Source organism: Theropithecus gelada, chromosome 1 (assembly GCF_003255815.1).
Source record: "Theropithecus gelada isolate Dixy chromosome 1, Tgel_1.0, whole genome shotgun sequence".
NCBI lineage: Eukaryota > Metazoa > Chordata > Mammalia > Primates > Cercopithecidae > Theropithecus > Theropithecus gelada.
The window spans coordinates 138,431,134-138,457,111 of NC_037668.1; the positions used below are offsets into that span (position 1 = coordinate 138,431,134).

General features: G+C 34.9%; 1 protein-coding gene across 5 annotated transcripts in view; it reads left to right on the forward strand.

Moving 5' to 3' along the window:
* CDC42BPA (CDC42 binding protein kinase alpha) overlaps positions 1-25,978 on the forward strand; it is a 332,255-nt gene that overhangs the window by 180,868 nt on the left and 125,409 nt on the right. For 4 of the 5 annotated variants that reach the window (XM_025383741.1, XM_025383503.1, XM_025383585.1 and 1 more), the window contains exons 12-15: positions 6,962-7,095; positions 14,078-14,320; positions 14,573-14,683; positions 22,598-22,845. In XM_025383741.1, coding sequence (XP_025239526.1) covers positions 6,962-7,095; positions 14,078-14,320; positions 14,573-14,683; positions 22,598-22,845 — 736 coding nt within the window. The remainder of the gene's footprint in view (positions 1-6,961; positions 7,096-14,077; positions 14,321-14,572; positions 14,684-22,597; positions 22,846-25,978) is intronic. The other variant, XM_025383814.1, reaches the window with a different exon arrangement.

Sequence of the window (25,978 nt, forward strand, 5' to 3'; positions counted from 1 at the left end):
TCTGCAGGTGGGAACAGTTTTATTTCTCCCTTTCTGATCTATATGCTTTTTGGTTCCTTTTCTTGCCTTATTGCAAGAACTTGCAGCACTATGTTATGCTAAAGAAGAATGATGAGAAGAACATTCTAGCTTCTCAATCTTGGGGGAAAGCATTAGTTTCTTTCTGTTTTTGTATTTCTAAGGGCTTTTAAAATCATTAATGGGTGCTGAATTTTGTCAGATGCTTTTTCTGCATCAATTGATATGAACATATGATTTTCAAAAAATAACCTGTTAATATGGCGAATTACATTGGTTGATTTTAAAGTGTTGAACCAGCCATACATCCCTCTTGTAAACAGTGGTCATGGTGTACAATTATTTTTATATGTTGCTGAATTCCATTCCTAATATATTTTTAAGGATTTTTGCATCTATATACATGAAGGATATTAGTCTTTAGTGTTCTTTTTTTCTTCTTCTTCTTTTTCCTTTCTTTCTTTCTTGTACTGGCTGTTTCTCTGTCAACATAGCTGGTGGCTACTGTCACCAGCAGCCACCAGAGGCCTGAACAAAAGAGCACTAGCAGGGGATCCACCTGCATGCATCCTTTCTGAAGCAGCCTTGCAGTCAGGAGTCAGATTGCTGGTACAGCGTCAATGACAACCTCAATGTGAACATTTAAGAGTTTTTAGTACTTACAGACATTGTGGCACATGGCACACCTGGAGGCCACACACCTGGAGGTCAGGGAGTGCAGGGAGACAGAGAGCCTTGAGCAGGAGAGCATGGCAACTAGCAGTATATATTAGGGAATAGGATGTAGATCACTTTAAGTTTGGAAGCCAGTGCTTGAATGGTCCCTTTAGAGGAGATGGCTGGAAGGCAGGATCCCAGTCTGCTAGGTGGGAGAGATGTCTCCAGCTTGAGCCCCTTGGGTGTGGTGTAGAATTGAAAACTGCATCAAGAGTGACTAAACCCTGCCTCTGAAACAAGAAAGCTAAACCTGCATTCAAAATGGATGCTGAGGCAGCATAAAATTATTATAAAATTATACATTTATTATAAATGATTTATTTTAAAGTAAAATTAAATATGCTGTAAATTTATAAATACACTTGATCCTTGAGCAACATGGATTTGAACTGTGTGGATCTACTTATATGCAGATTTTTTCCCCAACCACATAGAGATTGAAAATACAGTATGCTTGCGATCCGAAAGTCAACCCAGGTTGGAGGTAGAAGTCCAGGTTTCCTGTGTGGTTTCCACTGACAGTGTGTGTGAGGGGAGGCTTGTTGTCAGCCAGTGAGGGTTAATGTCCTGTCTTTTTGTGATACCACTCTTTTTTTTTTTTTTTTTAATTTGGAGATAGAGTCTCACTCTGTTGCCCAGGCTAGAGTACAGTGACATGATGTCAGCCCACTGCAACCACCATCCCCCAGGTTCAAGCAATTCTTGTGCCTCATCCTTCTGAGTAGCTGGGACCACACCCGGCTAATGTTTTGTGTTTTTAGTAGAGATGGGGTCTCGCTGTGTTGCCTGTGCTGGTCTCGAACTCATGTCTTCTAGTGATTCACCCTCCTCAGCTTCCCAAAGTGCTGGGATTATAGGCATGAGTAACCACACCCAGTGTTTTTCTGACACCACTTTTGCAGATATGTTTGAGCATCTCATTATAGCCTCATGAGGTTGGAAATCTAGCCCCCCTACACTTATCCATTGTTGACATTGGTGACATGGGACTAGTTTTTTTCTGTGATGTTTATCTCAAGTAGAATTGTTATTTTCTATGAGTTTTCTGTCTTCCTGGTCTACCCCTTTCCTAATCCTTTGGCTAGAAAGAGCAGGCTTTTGTTGGGGCTTTTTCTCTTTATAGCTGTTGTCATTTGTGGGTTATCATCTTTAGCTCTAATTCTGGGGTATATGAACCAAGAAGAAACCCCAGAAAACTCAACCATTATGTTGTTTATCAGATCCCAATGTCCTGTGGAAGTTTTTTCCTTCACATTTCAGAGTTGTCTTATGTTTGTTTTATGTATAATGTCTAGGGTTTTAAGTTATGCTTAATGGGAAGAATGGGAAATACATCTATTCCATCTTCCCAGAACTTGAAGTCTCCAGAGTAAGCTTTAAAAATGTAAGTCTGTTAATGTCACAGCTTCAACATAAATATCTTCAGTGGACCCCCATTGCCTGCAGGATAAAGTAGAAATTTCTCAATTCTAATACAAGGCCCTTCATTATTACGCATGGATTTGCCTCTCGAGCTTTATCTCTTGTTACTACTCCCTTGTCCAGTGATTCCAGCCATACTGAATCACCCCGTGATGCTCCACTTCCTTCACATACTGTCTTTTTCCTTCCCTTTCTTTTTTCCTTCCCTTTTTAACAAAAAATACAAATTGAAGGCTCCCTTTAGGACCTGCCTGATGAGTAGCCCCAACTTTAATTTGGCTCTGAAGAAAAAAGTATCCAAAATACCTTCAATCTGTCATTCCTCCAGATACTTCTTGAGCAAAGTCTTTGTGTATACAAATACCCACCATTAATGACTGGTTATCTTGTGTTTCCCAACAGCAGTGTTCTCCAATATTTTTAAGTTCCTGGAAAAAATGTGACAAATTTATAATTATTGACAACTTCTTTTTAATATTTGCTTCTTTACCATACTCTGAGCTCCTAAAGGTTAGGAAGTAGGTTATAGTAGGTTTTCCTACTACATTCCTAATGCCAAGCTTATTGCCAGTATTGTATAACAGACACTAAATATATATTTGTTGAGTATCAGCAGACAAAAATAAAATTTTTTTAAATAAAAAATTCATACCTCATTTAATATTTTTGTATGAGAAAATAGGATTTTTTTGTTTCCTAAATGAAAAATTTATTATAATCTATAATGTACTTTTGAAACTCTCATTCTTATGTTGCCTTGAGGTTGGGGATATGTGTCTCTGTGTACTGTTTCTGTTTGTCCAATCCTAAACTAACACACACACAGACATACACACACACACACACACACACACACATTCTGTCTCTCTCTCTCCTTCCCTCTCTCCCCTGTGAATAGGAGTATTGATAATAAGGGAGCCTGTTTTTACTGATTATAATTAGAAGTAAAGTTTCTTCGCATCTCAGAAGAGTTACATAATGGGAAAAATGAAAATATCCATCTTGTGGATCAGGGAGATGTTTTGGTTGTTCTGCCAACCTCCTGCTGGCCCTAGTCTTAACCCCTTTCCAGTTTATAGTGTTCCACTTTGAATACTGCTTTAATCATGCCCATTTTTGGACCTCAATTCCTATAGCATATATAGCCTGCCACACAATTTGCATTTGATTTTCTACGTTATTATTTTTTAAAAGAGTGTTGCTGTTGTCTAACTTATCTCCTTCAAGACAGAGACCATATTTTATATTTCTTTTCCATGCCATATAGCACCAAGAAAATAACCCCATATGTATGATACCTTCATTAAGTCCTCATTACTAACAAGTTGAATTTTACAGTCCTAAATAGCATCCGTGAGCTAAGAACCATTTAGTTGATATCAGCTAACCCAGTTTCCTAGTACAGCTTTTTCTTTTGAGACAGAGTCTCATTTTATTGCCCAGGCCGGAGTGCAGTGATGCGATCTTGGCTCACTGCAGCCTCCACCTCCTGGGTTCAAGTGATTCTCCTGCCTCAGCCCTTCTCAAGTAACTGAGTTTATAGGTGTGTGCCACACCTAGCTAATTTTTGTATATTTACTAGAGCTGGAGTTTCACCATGTTAGCCCGGCTGGTCTTGAACCCCTGACCTAAGGTGATCTGCCCGCCTCAGCCTCCCAAAGTGCTAGGATTACAGGCATGAGCCATGGTTCCCGGCCTAGTACAGCTTTTTCTATTTGTTCACTATAATTAGTTTTTAACAACTTTATCTAAATGTCATGGCTAATTGTGTTGGATATTTTTAATAGTCTCTGGATTTCTTTCAGAATTTTAGCCATATTTGCTATTTGTTGTAGTGAAAGTAAAGGCTCTGCTGCTTTACCCATTTTATAGTATTTGACCAAAGTTCAAAGCATTCTGGATTTTTCTTGATATGGGGTGTTCATCTTTTGGGAATGCAACATTCTGTGTTTTCCAAATTACGAGTGCTGTGTTTCCCTCCATAATGGAGGATTTTATGAAATATTGGAGGAGGGGTTATCTTTTCCAACACTTCTTAATCTAGTACATTCTTTTGTACTTCTCATAATTCACATACTGTTGTTTAAATGAATGTTTTGAGCTTTTTTCACTTTTGAAAAGTGTCTGAAATATAAAACAGGGAAATTTGACATATATTTCTCCAACAACTCCATTGCAAAGCAGCCAAAATAAAATGGCTGTGGTGAAAACTAAAATTAACACTGTATTGAAATAAATCAGTAAAAATATCCTTAAAGCTTTTAGATGCTATCCCATGTGATATCATCTGTTATAAACTTTATATGATAGGGAAATTTTATGAAATACTGAATTTTTTTGTTTCTCAGAGCTGTTGAAATAAGTCAGTAACAATAATTTCTGAAAAAATTGAACATGTCAGAGAAGAACACTTCAAAAGTAGAAGAAAGAAAGTGTACTCAGAATGGATTACTAAATGTACCATATCGCTACTCTAAATTGATTTTCCTTAACCATAAAATGTAATTAAAATGAACCAGGAAGTGACAGAAGTCAGCTGCTTTACAGGCTACATTTTTACTCTTAATTATGAGAAATAACAAAAGTAAATTGATATTTACTTTAGAAATTGTTGAAATCCAGGTCGGGCGCTGTGTCTCATGCCCGTAATCCCAGTACTTTGGGAGGCTGAGGTGGGCGGATCACCTGAGGTCAGGAGTTGGAGACCAGCCTGGCCAACATGATGAAACCCCATCTCTACTAAAAATACAAGAATTAGCCGGGCATGGTGGCAAGTGTCTGTAATCCTAGCTGCTCAGGAGGCTGAGGCAGGAGAATTGCTTGAACCTGGAAGGCGGAGGTTGCAGTGAGCCAATATCACACCATTGCACTCCAGTCTGGGTGACAGAGCAAGACTCCGTCTCAACAAAGAAAAAGAAAAACAAGAAATTCTTGAAATCCTAAAAATGTTAAAAACTTGAACTAGAAAATATTTAAATGTGTTTGAAAGAAATTAATTTAAATAGAAATATTCCCCTATGAAATGCCAAATGTGATAAAGTGATAAAATACAGTTTTCTGAATATAAGACTAAACACCATGATTAAGATTAAACACCCTATGATTTTTAGTTTTCTTCACATAAGCATTCATTAATTGATACTGTTCAGATACTATGAAAACCAGTTAATACAACTTTACATCTTCAAAAGTTAACTGTGCTATTAATAACTATACTTTCAAAGTAAGTTTGAAATCTGTAAGTTTATTGCACTGATACCAGTTATTTATGGAATGTAGTACTATACAATGCATGATACACTAATACATTTAAGTAATTTTTAGACTGCAGATTTCATCTACACAAGTGAATTGCTTTTCCCAATAGGACTAACATATTAACACTGCTTCATTTATTGAAAGCATCAGTCTCAACAGTATGCAACACTTTGTGCACTGGTTCCCACGCATTAACGTACAAATGAATGACTTGAGGATACTGTATAGATTCTGCTTCATTAGGTCTTGATTGGGGCTTGATATTCTCCATATCTAAGTTCCTAAGGGATGCTCATGTCACTTGTCTGGGGATGTCACTTAGAGCAGGGATCCCCAATTCTCGGGCCACAGACTAGTACCGGCAGACTGGGCCGCACAACAGGAGGTGAATGGCAGGTGAGTGAGCATTAGCGCCTGAGCTGCACCTCCTGTCAGATCAGCGGTGGCATTCGATTCTCATGGGACCGTGAACCCTATTGTGAACTGCTCATGCGAGGGATCTAGGTTGCATGCCTCTTATGAGAATCTAACTAATGCTTGATGATCTGAGGTGGAACAGTTTCATCCCAAAACCATCTCCCAGCTCCCAGACTCCTGGGCCATGGAAAAATTGTCTTCCACAAAACTGGTCACTGGTGCCAAAAAGGTTGGGTATTGCTGACTCAGAGTAATAATGTGTAAAGAACAGAAAATATCCAGAGCAGAACTGATAATGAATATTGTTTAGATTTCTCTGTATCACTGACTTCAGTTCTTTCCTAGTTTACTTTTAATACCAGGAACATTTCCTATCAATTTATTACATTTTAAGGCATAGGTTAAAATAAATAATGTTGTTGTTTCTTAATATCCCCTCTTATCTGAGAATGTTAAACATTATTTAATAACATTACCATGTAAAGTGGAGAAGTCAGTGCAAGATTTCCTGGGCTCTAGTCTTATCTCTGATACACATTTTGCAATGTGACTAGGCAAATTATTCAACTCCCTGAGTTTCTTCATCGAAAAATAGAAGAATTGATTTAGATCAGGAGTTTTTCAGGTATGTGCTTTTTGGAAATCAGAGTTTATTCTTCAGATAAACAGTGGTGTAACTAGACTGGGTGATTTGGAACCACCCTGTTAGAATCAAAATCATCTTACACAGTAATTTGACTAACATGAGCCTTAGGATGCTTACCAACACTGCAGTAAAACTTGACTTTTTGTTGTTGTTGGTTGGGTTTCTTGTTGCTTGTTAGTTTTAAATTTTTAATTGGTCTGAAGGTGCTGTTTTTGCAAGTATTTTTTTTTCATAATGAATCTGTAAGGCATTTCTGCACATAAATTTTGCACATTTTCACACTGGCATACGTAATGCACCATCTTTACAGTGAACTGATAAGCATTTAATTTGTCAAGAGTCATACTGGTATACACTGTCTGTCAGTAGACCTAACACCAAATTCAAAATACTGATTAAAAAAAAAAATTTAGTTGTTTTACCTTAGGTTCAATCATTTGCTTTTATACAAATAGTAAAAGAAACATTGTCTTTTGTTTTTAGAATTGAGTCATTTGGAACAGCAACTTGAAGAAGCTAATGCTGTGAGGCAAGAACTAGATGAAGCTTTTAGACAAATCAAGGCTTATGAAAAACAAATCAAAACGTTACAACAAGAAAGGGAAGATCTAAATAAGGTAAAATATGTGAACAGATCATTAAAGCTTTTTCTCTGTTTTGAATCTTGTATAATAAGAATACTGAAAGCATTCATAATGAATTACAATAATACATAGTATATTTTATCTTTTTAAAAGTTGGTTTAAAAATATAAGGATTATTTTGGTGTATGTCATTTGATGAGTAGCTAGTAATAAACTTTTAAATTGTTGAAGCTTGAAAGTTCAGAATCTTTTGTTCTTTTAGAAAGTTAATAGTCAAAGGACTAGATTAAAAGTGAATGTTATTGAAAAAGAAACACGAAGAAATAAGAAAATAGTAGAATCTGTTTAGCATCTATAGAAAAAATTTAAAATACAGGCATATTTTCATTATAACTTATAAGAACATTCTTAAAATATAATTTAAAATTTCTTTGGTTATTTGTTTTAAATGTCAGTTTTTATCTTTCAAAGCAGCATGGGTAAAAAAGCTAAAGTGATTTTCATAAGAACTTTGTATAACATTTAAACATTATTTTAAACATCGAGAAAATTTATTGATAGTTAAGACTCTGTAACATAGCCCAATAGGGTAAATAATATTCAAGCACTAGAGAAAATACTTTTCTTGAACCACATGCTGCTAAGCACTGTGACTTTCATTAATACAAAAATGTTGGGACTAATACTAGCCATTGCAAACAAGAAATCTGTAGTTTATGGCATAGCATAAGTTGTATTCAATAATGTAATATATTAATATAATGCACTGATAATATAGAATGAATGAAATCCTCTGGGGGAAGATTTGAAAGTCTTTGTGCCAGGAAAGAAATGGAGGGAATTAAAAATGAAACAAATAACCTTTAGCTGATGAAACTAATCAAAAGGACTAAAAGAGAACGCTATTAAAGAATAGATTGAAATAAACCAATACTTTTTTACTTTCTTCTTAATGCAGTTTCAACCAATTTTTTGTATAGGCCCATTTAAATTCATTGCCAATTTAATAATATTTGTCATTTAAAACAGTTAGTGTTCTATTAACTTTAATAATATTATAGTAATATTAATGGTTTACCATTTTATATTTATTGGTAGGATTACTCAGCCAAATGTAGTTAACATAATGGATGTTATGCTTCCTGCTTTCTCTTCTTCTGAGAGAGTTCCTTGGAAATCTAAAGAGAAGGATCTTGGGTTCTTCCTCTAACCCTTTGAAAAGAGGATGAAAATCTGACTGCTAGATTTATAGTGACAGGTAGTCACCAATTTTTAATGTTTTAGCATGAAAAATCCTTTTCATATATTTTGAGAAGACAATAGTGCTGACGAAAAGAAACAGATGATACCAATATAGGATTTTGAGTGATTTGCTTAATATCCTATAGGCATTAGAAAATGATTTTTCTCCACATTCCTTGCCAACACTTGTTATCCTTTGTCTTTTTTAAAAAAAAAATAGCCATTCCAATAGCTGTGAAGTGACAGCTCATTATGATTTTGGTTTTTACTTCTCTTATGTCTAGTGATGTTGAATACTTTTTCATATACCTGTTGGCCATTTGTATGTCTTCTTAGAGAAATGTCCACTGAGGTCCTTTGCCCATTTTTTGATTGGGTTAGCAAATATTCTGATTTTTTATAATGCCAAACTGTTTTCTAGTATACCAACTTCCATTTCCACGAGTAGTGTATAGGAGTTTGTGTTCATATTACCAGATTTATTACTTTTGGCCAATCTAGTCTAAATTGAGATTTTAGGTTTTAGAAAATGTTTGGTTGTGGTCTTAATGTGCATTTCTCTAATTACTAATGAGGTCAAGTATCTTCACATGGGTCTATTGTCATTTACATTTCTTTTGTGAAATATTTCTTAATATCTTTGGTTTATTTTTCTGTTGGGTTGTTTTTTTCTTACTGATTATAAGAATTCTTGGAAATATTTGGACATTCTTATCTTTTGTGAGTTATATGTGTTACAAATATCTCTCAGTGGCTTATCTTTTTGCTTTTAGGAATCTTTTTATTAAAAAACGTTCTTAGGATTATTGTGGCCAGATTTATCAATATTTTTATGGTTAGTGTATTTGCTGTCTTACATTAAAAAATCTGAGATTTTAAAAATTTCTCCTAAATTTTTATCTTAAAGTTTTAAAATTTTAGAGTCTGTATCTCAACTATGTTTTAAAAACTGTGAAGATGGAATTTTGATTAAAATTACATTTGATCTGCTGAGCATCGTGACTCATGCTTGTAATCCTGGCGCTTTTGAGAGGCCGAGGCAGGAGGATCACTTGAGTCCAGGAGTTTGAGGCCAGCCTAGGCAACAACAGAATGAGACCCAGTCTCTACAAAAAAATAAAAAAAATTAGCCTGGTGGTGCACGCCAGTCATCCCAGCTACTCAGGATGCTGAGGCAGGAAGTTCACTTGAGCCTGGTAGATCGAGGCTGCAATGAGCCATGATCATGTCACTGCACTCCAGCCTGAGCAACAGAGCAAGACCCTATCTCAAGGAAAAAAAAAATGCATTGAATTTATAGATCAATTTAGAGAGAATTAACATCGTTAGAATATTGTCTTTAAGTTCTTACTATATATATTTATTACTGTTTTTCTGAATATACACACAGATTATTTCCAGAATAGAATGGACTGTTATTACTTACATACAGCAAGGAATAATTACATGGCTCCCTTCTGTGCTAAGTCTTACCTCAAGAGAAATACCCTGAGAGCTGGCAGGATAAAACCCTACACAGAAGGAATCTGTATTGTAAATGAGGAGCCTTGAAAACATTTATCCAGGTGTTTACATAGAGAAAAGAAGCAACTGCTTCCTGCTTTCTCCTCTTCTGAGAGAGTTCCTTGGAAATCTAAAGAGAAGGATCTTCGGTTCTTTCTCTAACCCTTTGGAACATAGATAAATATTTCCACTGTAAATATAAGCCTAGAGTCTTCTGCTCTATCAAAGGAAGCCCCCTTGGTCTAGGCTCCTACTCTCTGCCACCCCACCTTGTAATGTAAACACATAACCTCCAGAAGGTAAATCTTAGTTTTCTCCCTACTAAATCAGTTATAAGTTACTTTTTAAGACTTTCATTTAGCCCAGGTTTTGGTAAAATTTGTTCAGAAGGGACAAACTGCAAAAACATGAAAGTTTCTCTGCATTCCTAAAGTCTTTTTATTCGTAAACATATCGCTCCATATATTTAAAGTTCTTTTAAAATATTCTTCCATAAAATTTCGTACAGAAAAGACTTTCATTTCTTTCCTTGTTTTACTGTATTAGCTAGAACCTCAGTACAATGTTGACTAGAAATGATAATAGCAGGCATCCCCATCTTGTTCCCCAATTTTAAAGAAATTGCCTCTGATATTTCATCACTAATAATGTTTGCTGTAAGTTTTTAATAAATAATTTTTATCAGGTTAAAGAAGTTACCTTCTATTCCTATTTTGTTAATAGCTTTTTATTTAGAATGGGTATTGACTTTATTCAATGTGCCCTTCTGTGCTCTATTGATATGATTATATGTTTCTTATCCTTCAATAAGTTGATGTGGTGGACTACATTTGTAGACTTTTTCTAATATTAAGTCACTGTTACATTTCTGGGTTAAGCCCAAATTTCTTATAATACTGTGATAGTACAGATAACATTTATGTAGCAAATATCTGTTCTAATAGCACTGTTGTGAAAGCTTTACATATGTTAAATTATTTAATCTCCATCACAGCCCCATGAGTTAGGTGATATCATTATTATTCTCATTTTATGAATGGTGAGATCAAGCACAGAGAAATTAGTTCACTTGCTCAAGGTCATAGAAATAGAAAGTGGTGGAGCTAGATTTTTAGCACAAGGAGTTTAGCGCCAGACTTCATGCATATCTACTTTATATATCACTGGAACTGATTTACTAATTTTTAAAAAGGATTTTCACATTTCTTTTTATAAGTGAGATTGGTGTGTTATTATTTTTCCTCTTTTTCTTTTTTTTTTTTTTTTTTTTTTGATATTCAGATTATACTGGTCTCATAGAAACAGTTGAATTGCATTGGTTCTTTTTCTCACGGACCAGTGAGTTGTTTATAAGTATCTTTTAAAATTTTCAGTGTATGGAGTTTTATTTTTTTTGTTGACTTCTAATTTAGTTGCAGTGTCATTACAGAACTTGCTCTACATAATATCTGTTCTTTGAAATCTACTGAGACTTGCTTTGTGGCCTAGCCTGTTCCATTTTTAAAACATTCAGTATGTGTTCTTGAAAATAGTTTGTGTTCCAATTTAGAGAGCAAGCTTCTGTACATGAAGCTTGTTAATTGAGCTTTTCAGATCGTCTTTATATTCACCGTTTTTTTGGCCTACTTGGTTTATCTATTAATGACTAAGAAATTAAAATTTTTCATTATAGTGATGTTTACCAATTTTTCTCTGAAGTTCTAACAGTTTCTTTTTAATGATTTTGAGACTATCTTATAGAATGCACAAGAGTTTAGGATAGTATTTCTTCTTAGTGTATTGAATTTTATCATTATGTAGTGACATTCCTTATCCTTAATAATACTTTTTCTATTGAAGTCAAGATTTCATTTATTAATCCAATATAATAGATGGCCTTTAACTGGTGATTACTAATGTATATGGATATGTTTCTACTATCTTATTTTTTGTTTTCTGTTTGTCATGATTTTTGCATGCTGCTTTTTATTTCCTTTCTTCCCTTCTCAAAAGTTTTTAGCTGTGGTAAAATACATGTAAGATAAAATTACCATCTAAACAATTTTCAAATGCACAGTTAATTAATGTTAAGTATATTTACATTCTTATGCAGCAGTCTCCAGAATTCTTTCTGTTTGCAAAATCATTTCTTTCTTCTTCACTGACATTTGTTGTTGCTGTTGTTGACATTTTACTTTACTCTCTAGTCTTTTGGTGGTTACTCTTGGCTTCTACCATGTGTATTAACCAAGTTTAAGTTGAAGTTAAATATCTTAAAACTATTTCCCAGAAACAATTTAAAGAGGTTTAATTTTACAGATTGAGTATCCCTTATCTGAAATGCTTGGGACCAGCATTCGGATTTTGGAATCCGAATTATACCAGTTGAGTATTTCTAACCTGAGAATCCAAAATCTGAAATGCTCTAGTGAGCATTTCCTTTGAACATCATGTTGGCACTCAGACAGTTTTGGATTTTGAAACATTTCGGATTTCAAATTTTTTGGATTCGGGATATTCAACCTGTATTACCTCTTTATAACTTTCTTTATGTGTTGTTATTGGCCAGTATTTTAGCTGTATCTTTTGTTTACTGTACAACGTTAACATTTTTATAGTATAATCTTATATATACACTTGTTTACATTCACATTCACGTTAACCATTTTATTAGCTATTCATTTCTCTTGCATTAGATCTCTAAAATCATTTTTTTCTTCCTGAGATAAAGCTTTTCTGGTTCCTTTAGTGCAGATCTGATTATGGTAAGCTCTGCCAGTTTTTGTGTATATGAAGCCTCAGACTTGAAAAGTAATTTTTTGGGTATATAATTTTAATTATCTTCTCATGTCTTTGAAAATATTTTACCCTGTTTCTGTTGCTGTTGTTACTTCTTCAGTTTATGTTCTTAGTCTAATTTTCCTCCTCCCACCTTATTTGAGGATGGGGAATAGGTGATTTGTCTTTTTGTCCCTCTGATTTCTTTACGGTCTTTTATTTCTCTTTGGTATTACCAAAGAGTGTTGTTTTTTGAACACATCTGGTTTGGGTTTTTAAATTTTTTTCTTGATTCACAAATGTAGAGCTTCCTCTAGTGATTGATGCATGTCTTTAATTTTAACATTTATATTTTTTCTTCTTCTTTTTTTTTTTTTTTTTTGAGGTGGAGTCTCACTGTATTGCCCAAGCTAAAGTGCAACTGAGTGATCTCACCTCACTGCAGCCTCAGCCTCCTAGGCTGAAGTCATCTTCCCATCACAGTAGCTAGAACTATAGGCGCACACCGCCGTACCTGGCCTTTTTTGGTTTTTTTGGCATTGTTATTTTTTGTAGAGATGAGGTCTCACAATGTCACCTAGGCTGCTCTTGAACTCCTTGGCTCAAGCAATCCTCCTGCCTCAGCCTCCCAAAGTGCTGGGATTATAGATGAGACCAACTGGGCCAACCTTAACGTTTTCTGTTTCTAAATGTTCCATACAGTTCTTCTATAAATCTGCTTGGTCATTTTTAATAGCCTTTTGTCATTTTTTCATTTTTATTATTTCATCTTTTATTCCTTTAAACATTTCATATGTAGCAATTTTGTGTTGATATCTAATGATTTTAATACCAAGATACCTTTGATGTTTATTTTTATTGTTTTGTTATTTGATTGTGGTGCTTTGTTCTTTGAGTAATTTGGAATCTGTGGTTGTGAGCTCATTCTTGTTTGTTCTTAATATGTGAAAAATTCAGATTTCATTGCAGTTCTTTCCCCCAAAGAAAATCTGCATTTCCTTTTGCTGGGAGGCAGGTAGTGGTACTGCCCTGAGTCCACTTTAGCTCTCCTCTAAGTTTCTCACTTCAATTAGGGAGTCTCCGGTTTAGTTTCTGTCTCCTTGCTTCTGGCTTGAGGCGTAGCCTCCATGTCAAGGGCAATGCTTGTTTTTTATGAAAACAACCTCACAAATATTTATCAAATTTTACAAATATTTATTTTGACCATCATATCGTTTATTCCTAAACTTTTTCCTCATTTGTGGAAATTAAGGTACTATCAGGTTAAATTAGCAGCTCCCGTGCATTTACTGTATTAGCATAAGGAATTGAGACCATATCAGGACACCATTCCGTTAAGAAGTAGTTTATTTATGTCAAGACACCATGCTGTTCAGAAGTAGTTTATTTATTTTAATTTGTCCTAAGGTGAATAATTTTGGCTCTTCTTGACTTAATAATAGCTATTCTGATGGCCAAATTTGGTCTCTAGGTTGCAGAATTGGTAACTTATATTCTTTTTACAAAACTGTAGGAACTAGTCCAGGCTAGTGAGCGATTAAAAAACCAATCCAAAGAGCTGAAAGACGCACACTGTCAGAGGAAACTGGCCATGCAGGAATTCATGGAGATCAATGAGCGGCTAACAGAATTGCACACCCAAAAACAGAAACTTGCTCGCCATGTCCGAGATAAGGAAGAAGAGGTGGACCTGGTGATGCAAAAAGTTGAAAGCTTAAGGCAAGAACTGCGCAGAACAGAAAGAGCCAAAAAAGAGGTTAGTAGTCAGGCAAATTTTGTAGTGCCCATGGGATAGTGATTAAAGCTACTTTTTAAGACTAGTGATATCATATATGATTTTTTATTTAATATTTTTTAAAATTATTTTTATAGTTTGTTAATATTATTTAATATGGATTTAAACATTTGAATTATCTTCCCGTTACAAGGTAAATTCTCATTGGGATAAATGTTTTGTTTGGAAAAAGATTATAACCATGAAATCTGCTTTTTTCATTCTGTTTTAAAGATGGAAGTTCATACAGAAGCTCTAGCTGCTGAAGCATCTAAAGACAGGAAACTACGTGAACAAAGTGAGCACTATTCTAAGCAACTGGAAAATGAATTGGAGGGACTGAAGGTATCTTTTGACTTCACATTTATGAAGCCTAATTAATTTTCTTCTCTTTAGGCTTGTTAGGAGTGTTAGCTTATACACTGTATTCGGTGTGCAGTGAAAACTAGTCATTCTTCAAACCTAGTATTCATAATTCTCGTTCTTACCAGTAGGAAGCTGATACTGATTTCTTAATTATGCTGAAGAAAATGGAGGATATGTTTAGTGGGAAACATGAATCTATCAGGAAGGAGTTAGAATGTTTATGAAGGACTGCCTGCCTACCCAAGATGTACTGGTAATCTGCATGGGAGTCATGGTTAGATATCCAGAACCTCTCTGTATCTCATAAACGACTGAGGAGAAGCTCAGGGGTAGCTTTGCAGACACTTGTGTTTGTTAGGATAAGATGATAATGATCATAGTCTTATCTCAGCAGAAGGTGCTTTGCAAGGGAAATCCTTGAGCCGTTCTGAAGTCAGACTACCTATTCTTAACTTCTTGCTTCACCAGTCACTAGCTGTGTAACATGTAATATTGGACAGAACGTTATGGGGCCGGGCACAGTGGCTCATGTCTGTAATCCCAGCATTTTGGGAGGCCGGGATGGGCGGATCACCTCAGGTCAGGAGTTTGAGACCAGCCTGACTAACATGACGAAACCCCATCTCTACTAAAAATACAAAATGAGCCATGCGTGGTGGCGCACGCCTGTAATCCCAGCTACTCAGGAGGCCAAAGCAGAAGAATTGCTTGAACCCGGGAGGTGGAGGTTGCAGTGAGCCTAGATTGCACCATTGCACTCCAACCTGGACAACAAGAGTGAAACTCTGTCTTAAGCAAAACATAACAACGTTTAACCTCGTTATATTTTAATTTTCTCATCTATAAAACTACTTCATGTCAAGAGTGCATACGTACATTTGTAAGCTGACACATTATAAGTGTTCAGTAACTGTTAGTGTAATAATGGTATCATGTATATTACAATGAGTGAATTAAGATCAAATTGACATGATATTTTTACCATACTAAATAATAGTCTGAACGTGGTATCTGCCTTTTATCTTTTTTGACTCCAAACTTTTTCCATCCTGTTTCCTCTGCTATACCTGTCAGGCCCCATTTCACCTACTTCTTTTAGGACCATGCTTAGTCTACTGTCCAATTATCCATAAATGTAAGAATCATACTCCTTAAAATCTACATACTCCTGTACTGCTTCTTGGAATTCTGTTAATACCTGTAGCTTAGCTCTTATTGTAATTATTTATTTGCAAATCTGTATATTTCCAGCTAAACTGTGACCTAGCTTATTGAAAATACAGACAGGTATATTGTTAATTTGGCCCTGGCAAAGGACCATATATTTAATACTTGTTTAATAAACCTGTTAAGTTAATGAATGAATCATGTGGTAGAATTGGTCAGAACTTACTTTTTCTCTGACAATTGAATTTCAGTGGTTGCAAGTCAAATTCCTTTGCTATAAATGGAAATATAAACTCTTGATTTTATTCTTGTTTTTGTTTTGAGAGTTTGTTTTAGTTCATCATGAATTCGTAGTCCTGGTTACCTTTATGAAGTAGAGATGTGTCTTCTATATACACCTGTACCTCTAGAGCAGGATTAGTATATAGAAGTAATTACATCACCATCCCAGATACTTTTCAGTCAGGGCCTGCTTTGTTTCCAGCACTATTCTAGGAGCTTTGGGTGGTAAGAATAATAAAGTACAAACTAGAATCTTAGGCATTATTTTTATTTGAGAAAATTGAGGGTCAGAAGAGTTAAATATTTTATAGTCATAAGTGATAGAGTACAATGTAAACCCAGGTTTTCTAACTTTCATTCACATATTTTATCTAATAGTTTGCTTTTTATTTTTTTCTACAATAAACATTACTGCATTGGAAACTGTATCATGTTTACCTACTTGCCAAACACATCTCTGTGTCGTCTATAAATTTGAGATAATATAACACCTACTAGTTAATGCATTTAACATGTATAGGCCAGAACCTGGCACATAGTAAAGGGTTAAAACATATTTTGGCTGTTTTAAAGATAGTAGGAATCTTCACTTCATTGAGAATACTTTTGACAGACTTAAAGAGAGAAATAGCCCTACAAAAAGAGTTAAAGACTTCAATATCTCACTTCTAATAATGAATAGAACATACACACACAAGGTCAATAAGGATATTGAGGTCGTGAACACCACTATAACCAACTAGACCTAACAGATACAGTGTCAGCCCTTCATATCCATGAGTTCTGTATTCGTGGATTCAACCAACCATGGATCAAAAATATTTGGAGGAAGAAAATTAGATGGGTGCATTTGTATTGAACAGGTACAGATGATTTTTCCTGTCATTATTCCAAAGGTAAAAACTGCTTATATGGCATTTATATCACATTAGGTATTGTAAGTACAGATCGTGATGTTTTAATCAGCCACAGACTGCATATACAACAATGGTCCCTTAAGATTATAACGGAGTTGGAAAAATTCCTGTCACCTAGTAATGTCTTGATGATCTTGAACCTGTGTAAACCCTGTATTAATGTGTGTGTTTGTGTCTTAATTTTTAACAAAAACATTTCAAAAGTAAAACAAAAATTTTACAAATGAAAAACACTTATAGAAAATGGATATAAAGAAAGATAGCTGGGTGCGGTGGCTCACGCCTGTAATCCCAGCACTTTGGGAGGCTGAGGTAGGTGGATCACTTGAGGCCAGGAGTTCAAGACCAGCCTGGCCAACATGGTGAAACCACGTCTCTACTAAAAATACAAAAATATACTGAGCGTGGTGGCACACGCCTGTAATCCCAGCTACTCTGGTGGCTGAGGCATGAGCATTGCCTGGACCTGGGAGGTGGAGATTGCAGTAAGCTGAGATTGTGCCACTGCACTCCAGCCTGGGTGACAAGAGTGAGACTCTGTCTCAAAAAAAAAAAAAAAAAGAAAAAGATACATTTTTGTACATCTGTACAATGTGTTTGTGTTTTAAGTGTTACTACAGAAGAGTTCAGAAAGTTTTAAAATAGTAAATAGCTTATAAAGGTACAGTAAGCCAAGTTTATTATTGGATAAATAAAATGTTAAAAATAGTGTAGCCTAAGTATAAAGTGTTTATGAGGTCTCCAGTAGTGTACAGTAATGTCCTAGGCCTTCACGTTCACTCACCAGTCACTAACTCATCCATGCCAACTTCCAGTCCTGTAAGCTCCGTTCATAATACTTTATATGACATACCAGTTTTTATTTTTATACCATACTTTTGTGCCATATTTATACGCAACATATCATTTTTTGTCTTTTATATCATATTTTTACTGTATCTTTTCTATATTTAGAGACACAAGTATTTACTATTGTGTTACAGTTCCCTGCGGTATTCAGGACAGTACCATACTGTACAGGAGTGTAACCTAGGAGCAACAGGCTATACCCTATAGCCTAGGTGTATAGTAGACTGTGCCATCTAGGTTTGTGGAAGTACAATTTATGTTCACACAAGGACAAAATCACCTAATGAGATGCATTTCTCAGAACATATCCCTGTCATTTAGCAATATGTGACTGTAATCTAGAGGTGATTTTAAGTTTATGGGAGGATGTGTGTAGGTTGTATGCAAACACTGTACCATTTTATATATGAGACTTGAGCATCCATGGATTTTAGGTATTCAAGTAGGGTCCTGGAACCAGTGCCCTATGGATACTGAGGGACAACCACGTATAGAACTTTTCACCCAACAACAGCAAAATGTACATTCTTTTAAAGTACACATGGCAGATTCTCCAGGATAGACCATACGTTAGGCCAAAAAACATCTTAGTAAATGGAAGAAGATTGAAGTCATATAAGGTATCATCTCCAACTACAATGAAATGGAGCTAGAAATCAATTACAGGAAAAGAAAAAACCTGGAGTGTTCAAAAATATGTGGAAATTAGTGAACACACTCTTAAGCAACCATAGGTCAAAGAATAAATCACCAGGGAAATTAGAAAATACATGAATGAAAATGAAAATACAATACACCAGAACTTACAGGATGCCATAAAGGCAGTGCTGAAGAGAGAAATTTATAGCTATAAATGCCTGTATTAAAAGGAAGGACTAAAAGGGAAGAAAGTAAAAATCGGTAACCTAACTTTATACCTTAAGGTACTAGAAAAAGAAGAGCACACTGAATCCAAAGATAGCAGAAGAAATGAAATAATAAAGATTAGGGCACAGCTAAATAAAATAAAGACTAGAAAATAATAGAATCAATAAAATGAAAAGTTAGTTGGTTAGAAGTCAACAAAATTGGCAAACCTTTAATTAGACTGACCCCTTCCCAATAAAAAGAGCTAAAGAGGGAGAGACATTGCAAATCACTAAAATCAGAAGTATAAGGGAAAATTTTATTACTTACCAACAGAAAACAAAAGAATTATAACAGGAACAACTGTATGCCAACAGAGTAGATAACTAGATGAAATGAACAAATTCTTAGAAGGATACAAATAACCCAGTATGACTCATGGCAAAATAGAAAATCTCTGCAGACCTGTAACAAGTAAAGACATTGAATCAGTAATCAAAAACCTTCTGACGGACCCTCACGCACTCCACAACCCCATTCCAGCGGCTTATTAAAAAAAGACAGTCAACCTTCTGATAAAGAAGAGTCCAGGACCACACCAGTTCACTGACGAATTGAACCAAACACTTAAAGAAAAATTAACACCAATCCTTCTCAAACTCTTTTTTGAGAAGGCACCTGTAGTCCCAGCTACTCCGGGGGCCAAGGCAGGAGGATCACCTGAGACTTCAGAGGTCGAGACTATAGTGAGCCATGATCAGGCCACTGCACTCCAGCCTGGGTGACAGAGTGAGACCCTGTCTCAAAAAGAAAGGTACTTGAGACTTGAACTTAAAATAAATTCACCCAAGTTGCAGGCTGCAAGATCAACACACAGCAATCAGTTGTGTTTCTATAAGCCAGCAACGAACAATCTGCAAAGAATGTTAAGAAAGCAATTCCACTTAACAATTGCGTCTGAAAGAATAAAATACCTTGAAACAAATTTAACCAACTAAAAATGACAAAACATTGCGGAAAGGAATTAAAGAAAATCTAAATAAATTGAAAGACATCTCTTGTTTATGACTAGGGGAATTTAATATTGTTAAGATGCAGTACCTAAAGTTATGTACAGCTTCAACTCAGTCGCTATCAAAATTCAGAGTCTTTTTTGCAGAAATAAAAAGCTGATCCTCAAATTCATATGGAATTGCAAAGGACCTGGACAGCCAAAACTATCATAAAAAAATGGACAAAGTTGGAGGATTCGTACTTCAGAACTTATTGCAAAGTTACAGTAATCAAAACAATGTGGTACTGTCATATACATAAAACTCTCTGCACAGTAAAAATTTTACTTTTTAAAGTATTTTCAGCAACCATGTAACCAGTTTATCATGTATCCCTTAATTTTTATCTTGTTTCTTTTTAAAATTGTAGAAGATTTGTTGGTTTTTCTCAGTGTTTCTTCTGTCGCTTCAAAGCTTGGCTTGTCCTCCTCTCAGAGTTTTGATAAGTATTTAATTCTGCTTTCTTTTGGATGTTTGTTGGGTCTAAAAATAATTAACCGTTTAATCTGTTTGGAGTTTGTTTTGCTAAATGGTATGACATGAGATTCTTTTTTGTTATTTTATTGCTAGCTGGTGATTCCAATTTCATTTATTAATCATTACCTTACCTAGTGACTGAAGATGTCTCATATATTGAATTAAATTATTTTGGGAAGCAGATCTGTCACAGTGATACTTTAGTAAAGAGTTATAGTATGTTTTAATATTTTAAAAGTGTATTTTCCCACTCACGCCTTGGTATTTTCTTTGACATTTTTATTTTTACCAGTTTATTCTTATCCACGGAGTAGAAACATGTCTCCGTGCCCTTCTATCCCCACATTTATAAAGAACTTTTAATTAGAATTATGTGGAAGATAACATGAAAAATATTGAATACATGTCCATTTAATCTTCCCTTTTAAATAGTTTATTTCAATACTTTTAGGTTTTTTTCATATAAATCAGAAATTTCTCACTGTTATTCTTCAGTTAATAATGAAATTTTTGTTTATTGCTTATTTTAATATCTGGAAGTATTGATTTGTGTTTATCTTATATGCTATTGCTTTACTCTATCAATTCTAACACATTTCACTAGATTTATTTGTGTTTTCTAGGTGAACAATTAAATAGAAATGATAAAGATGTTATTTTTCTTTACAATATTCATATTTTTAACTATTTTACATGTTGGTGAGAGAGACTGTTTTACATGTTGGTCTGAAATGAATGTTGCATAAGAGTGATAATGGAAGACATCCTTTTTGTTGATGTTTCTGAATTTACTCAGTGTATCTCTAATGGCTCACCATAAATAGTATTTAGATAGCTCAAAATGGATACTTTTAAATTAAAATAATTACTGTATTATTTTTTATGTGATGGTTTTATTGTGGGACTTAGGGTAGTATTTGGAATTATTACTGGATTTTATAAAATTCTAGTAGGGGTACATTCTGAGATTATCATTTGGATTTTAAAATTTAGTCTATTAAAATAACTCATTTTATGACACAGTTATTAATAAGTTTGCTGACATTAAATTATCTTCAGTGCCTGCAGTAAAACCTATTATTTCTTGGTAGGTTTTTCTTTTTTACAGATGGGTTAATATCATTTTCATAGCGATGCTTAAGAGCAAGAATCTGCCTTGCTCTGGTTCTTCTCAAGTTAAGCAGACTTTTGCATGTTAGGCTGCCTAATAAACCATTGGACAATCTGGATCTGGCACATGAAAAATATTTTTTCGATGAATGGTTAATATTGCACTGGACACACCAGGGCTATTTCTCTGGCCCACATCACTTCCTTTGCTCTTTTTAAATTATATACTTCAAATATGAAGGGGTCAGGGTATTTTTCCTTCTACTTTAAGTCAACTACGCTTACCAGTTTTATTGCCCTTATGACTGACTTCAAAAAAGAATACACTGACCTCTAGATCTTGATTCTTTGTTGTCCCTAAACTTAAGTGCATAGGTTCTTTTAGTTTTAAAAGTTTTATTGCAACTGGGGAGACAGATAAGATATAACAAATTAATGACCTTTGGAAAATTACAAAGCTTAGGAAATCTTACAGTCATAATCTGTAGTCTGTATGTTTCTGTTTACCCTTTAGGCAGTACCTGGAAGAATCTTTGAACTTTACATTTTCTTTTCTTTCTTATTACTGAGAGGATATTTCAGCCTTATTTCTAAAAAGGTAGACTTCAACCCAATTTCTTCTCCTTCTTAATCATATCTGAAATACCTTTTTTTTTTTCTAGTGTAGATATGAAGGAGATGTTAGTTTAGACCTTTGCCATTTCTCACAGGACTGTTGCAAAAGGTTTCTGTCTTTATTTTTGTACATTCTACTCTACCATTCCTTTGCCCATTTTAATTTTTTTAAGACGCAGATGTCCTTAAAACTTTTTATCAATTCCTTATCAGATTTAGGATGCAGTTAGATTTTTCTCTCACTCTATATACCAACAATAATTCTAAATAAATTAGAAATTTAAATGTAAAGCAAGAAATCATGTAAGTCTCGGCTAAAAATTTGACTAAATATGTAATCTGTGTGTGAAGAAAACTTAAAAGTAGCAGCAAAGACAGACTATTAAGGAATGTAAACTGAGGAAAATATTTGCAATATATGGCAGACAAAAAGTTAGTGGACTTTATATAGAATTTTATTTTTGTTAAGATGTACAAAAAATGCAGTTACATGAATACTCATTTATATTACAGAAAGAAGTTATTTAACATTTTATTATTCTTATAGATGCACTAATCTTTAGTTATTACTTCTATAGCAAAAACAAATTAGTTACTCACCAGGAATATGCAGCATAGAACATCAGCAAGAGATAACCAAACTAAAGACTGATTTGGAAAAGAAAAGTGTCTTTTATGAAGAAGAATTATCTAAAAGAGAAGGAATACATGCAAATGAAATAAAAAATCTTAAGAAAGAACTGCATGATTCAGAAGGTCAGCAACTTGCTCTCAACAAAGAAATTATGATTTTAAAAGACAAATTGGAAAAAACCAGGAGAGAAAGGTAAGAATCACATTATTTACTATACAGTAAATACTTATTGAGTACCTGTTTTGTGTCAAGTATTGGGGATACATAGACAATAAACATATCTTAGACCTAAAGGAGACCAAATCAGGATTGGCAAATAGTAAATTATAATATAGCATGATAGAAAAGCGAATGGGATGATAACTATAGGAGCACATATAGGGAAGGCACAAAAGATAACTTTGGTACATCTAGGCTTTCTGAACAAAATTACTTCTAGCTCGGCATGATGGCACACACACACATACCTGTAATCTGAGTTACTTAAGAGGCTGAGGCAGGAGGCTTACTTGAGCCCAGAAGTTCAAGCCCAGCCTAGGCAACGTAGTAATACCGTATCTCTACCAGGAAAGAAAAAGAAAAAAAAAATGATAAACTTCGAAGCTGAGATATAATTAGTGAGAAAGAAGTAGCTAGGGAGGAGTGTCCAGGGAGGATGTGCTAAGATCTAAAGGAAAAGGAGGACTTGCCACATTCAGAAAATGAAAGATGTTTACTATGACTGAAACATAAATAGATGGGAGTGGTGAGAAATAAAGCTGGAAAGTAAAATAGACGCAAAGTCATAACAGAGTACAAGGCATTTGCACATTATCCTCAGGCCATTGAAGGAAGGTGACATGATTATATTTACATTTTTGAATGACCACTCTTGCTACTGTGTGGAGAGTGAAGTGGGAGGAACAGTCTGAAGGTACGAATCCAGGTTGGAGAGATGAGGTGTGGGCCTCAGGTGGTGATAGTGAAGATGGAGAGAAGTGGATGGATTCCATCTACTGAGAAGATAGAACCTGGAGAACATAATAAGCAGCTGTGAGAAATGAGGGAGCAGAAGAAATTGTCAGTTATACTCAGCTTTCTGGATTTCAGGAAACTGAATATATGTTGCTGTCATTCTCAGCTTATATTGGAAGCCCGAGTTTATTCAGTTTGTTGCATTTATTCATTCAGTAATATTTTTTAACCTACCATGTGTGACACACTGTTGTAGGGACTGGTACAAAAAGACAATGACAATGAAAAAAAATTCCTGTCCCATAGAGCTTTCTATAAGTAAAACATAGAATATATCAGATAATGATAAATGCTAAGAACAAAAAATTAACAGGGAATAGGGTCTATGAAGCATTCAGGGGAGGATTAAATTATATAAATACAGGATGGCCAGGAAAAACGATACTGAGAAGGTGATTGATTTCTCAGTTAAAGACTAAAAAAAGGTATTTATACAGATGTATGAGAAGAGCATTCTACATGGAGAAGAGTAAGTTTTTTTTACAAAATAGTGAGGAGGCCAGTGTGCCTCAAGTAGAATAAAGGGAGAAGAATAGTAGAGACAAGTGAGAGAGGCAACAGGGGCCACATCATGTAAAGCCTTGAAAGTCATGTTTAGTGGATGCATAGTTTCTTATTCTGAGTAAAACTATTGCAGGGAATTACAGTCATGCATCGCTTAACACCAGGGATATTTTCTGGGAAAAGTATTGTGATGTGATTATATATAAGATTTTTTTTAAAAAAAGGGTACACCTATATAAGGCACTTACCATAAATGAAGCTTACAGGACTGGAAGTTGCTCTGGGTCAGTCACAACTACAAGGTCTTCAGGGACAGTTACACACATGGAATTGTCATTTCCTATAACAACAATGCCTTCTTCGGGAATACTTCCTGAAGGACCTGCCTGAGGCTGTTTTGCAGTTAACTTTAAAAAAAATAAGTAGAAGCTGTATACTCTAATGATAAGAAGTATAATATAGTAAATATATAAACCAGTAACATAGTCATTTATTATTACGTATTATGTACTATACATAATTGTATGTGCTATACTTTTATACTGCCAGCAACGCAGGTTTGTTTACACCGACATCACCACATACACGTGAATAATGCTTTACGTTAGTACTTTAAGACAGTTACAGTATCACTAAGTAATAGGAATTTTTCAACACCACATAGTGTTGCCATAAGATTATAATAAAGTTGAAAAATTTACACAGTTATGGACTAATACATTATGGACTAATGGCAGTCCATAGTTGATCAAAATGTCATTATGCATTACATGACTATATTGTAGAATTCTGAGCAGAAAAGCGACGACTGATTTGTGTTTTAACAGGATCACTCTGAATAATAGGTTAAGAGTAGTCTGAATTAGGTAAGAGCAAAAGCAATGAGACCACTTAGAAGACGACTGAAGTAATCCAAGCAGATGACAGTGGCTTTGGCCTAGGGTAGTGGCAAAAGGGATAAGAAGGGTTTGAATTTTAATGATCTTTAAAGGTAAAGATAGCAATGTATTGGTGGACTAGATATGATATGAGGGAGAAAAAGGAAGACTCAAGAATGATACTAAGGTTTTTGGTCCAAGTGGTTGGAAGAATATATTACTAGAAAGGACGACTACAGGAGAGGCAAGTTTGGGATTGGGAGTATTATCAAGGGCACATTTTTCCCCCAACAAGACTCTTTCATAAACAGAAAGAGCTCATTTTAAGCAGTTACGGTTGAGATGCTTATTAGACATTCAGTTGGAGATGTCAAATAGGCTGATGTATAGACCAGCCTGGATTTGGGGGAGGGAGGTAAAATCCTTAGAATATTATCACTTCCATGGCATTTAAAGCTCTGAGACCGTATGAAAACACTTAGTGAATGGGTATAGATAGAAAAAAATTTCCTAGCACTGAGCCTTGGGGTACTCCAATTTTTAGAAGTTGAGAGACGAGGAGGAACCAGCAAAGTGGATAGAGAAAGGGCAGTGAGAATGACAGGAGAATAACAGGCAAATTTAGTGTCCTCATGTTGGCAGCGGCAAATCCATATGCATTTGCAGCAACCTCAGTTCTTGCCTCCTCAGAATAAAGAATTAGACCAAGGGGCATAAGACAGAGGGAGAGACCGAGGCAAGTTTTAGAGTAGGAGTGAAAGTTTGTTAAAAAGCTTTAGAACAGGAATAAAAGGAAGCAAAGTACACTTGGAATTGTGCCAAGTGGGTGACTTGAGAGATTCAAGTGCATGGTTTCACCTTTGACTTGGTGTTTAACCTTTGACTTGGCATGCTTCTGTGGAGTTGCATCCCTTCTCTGATTCTTCCCT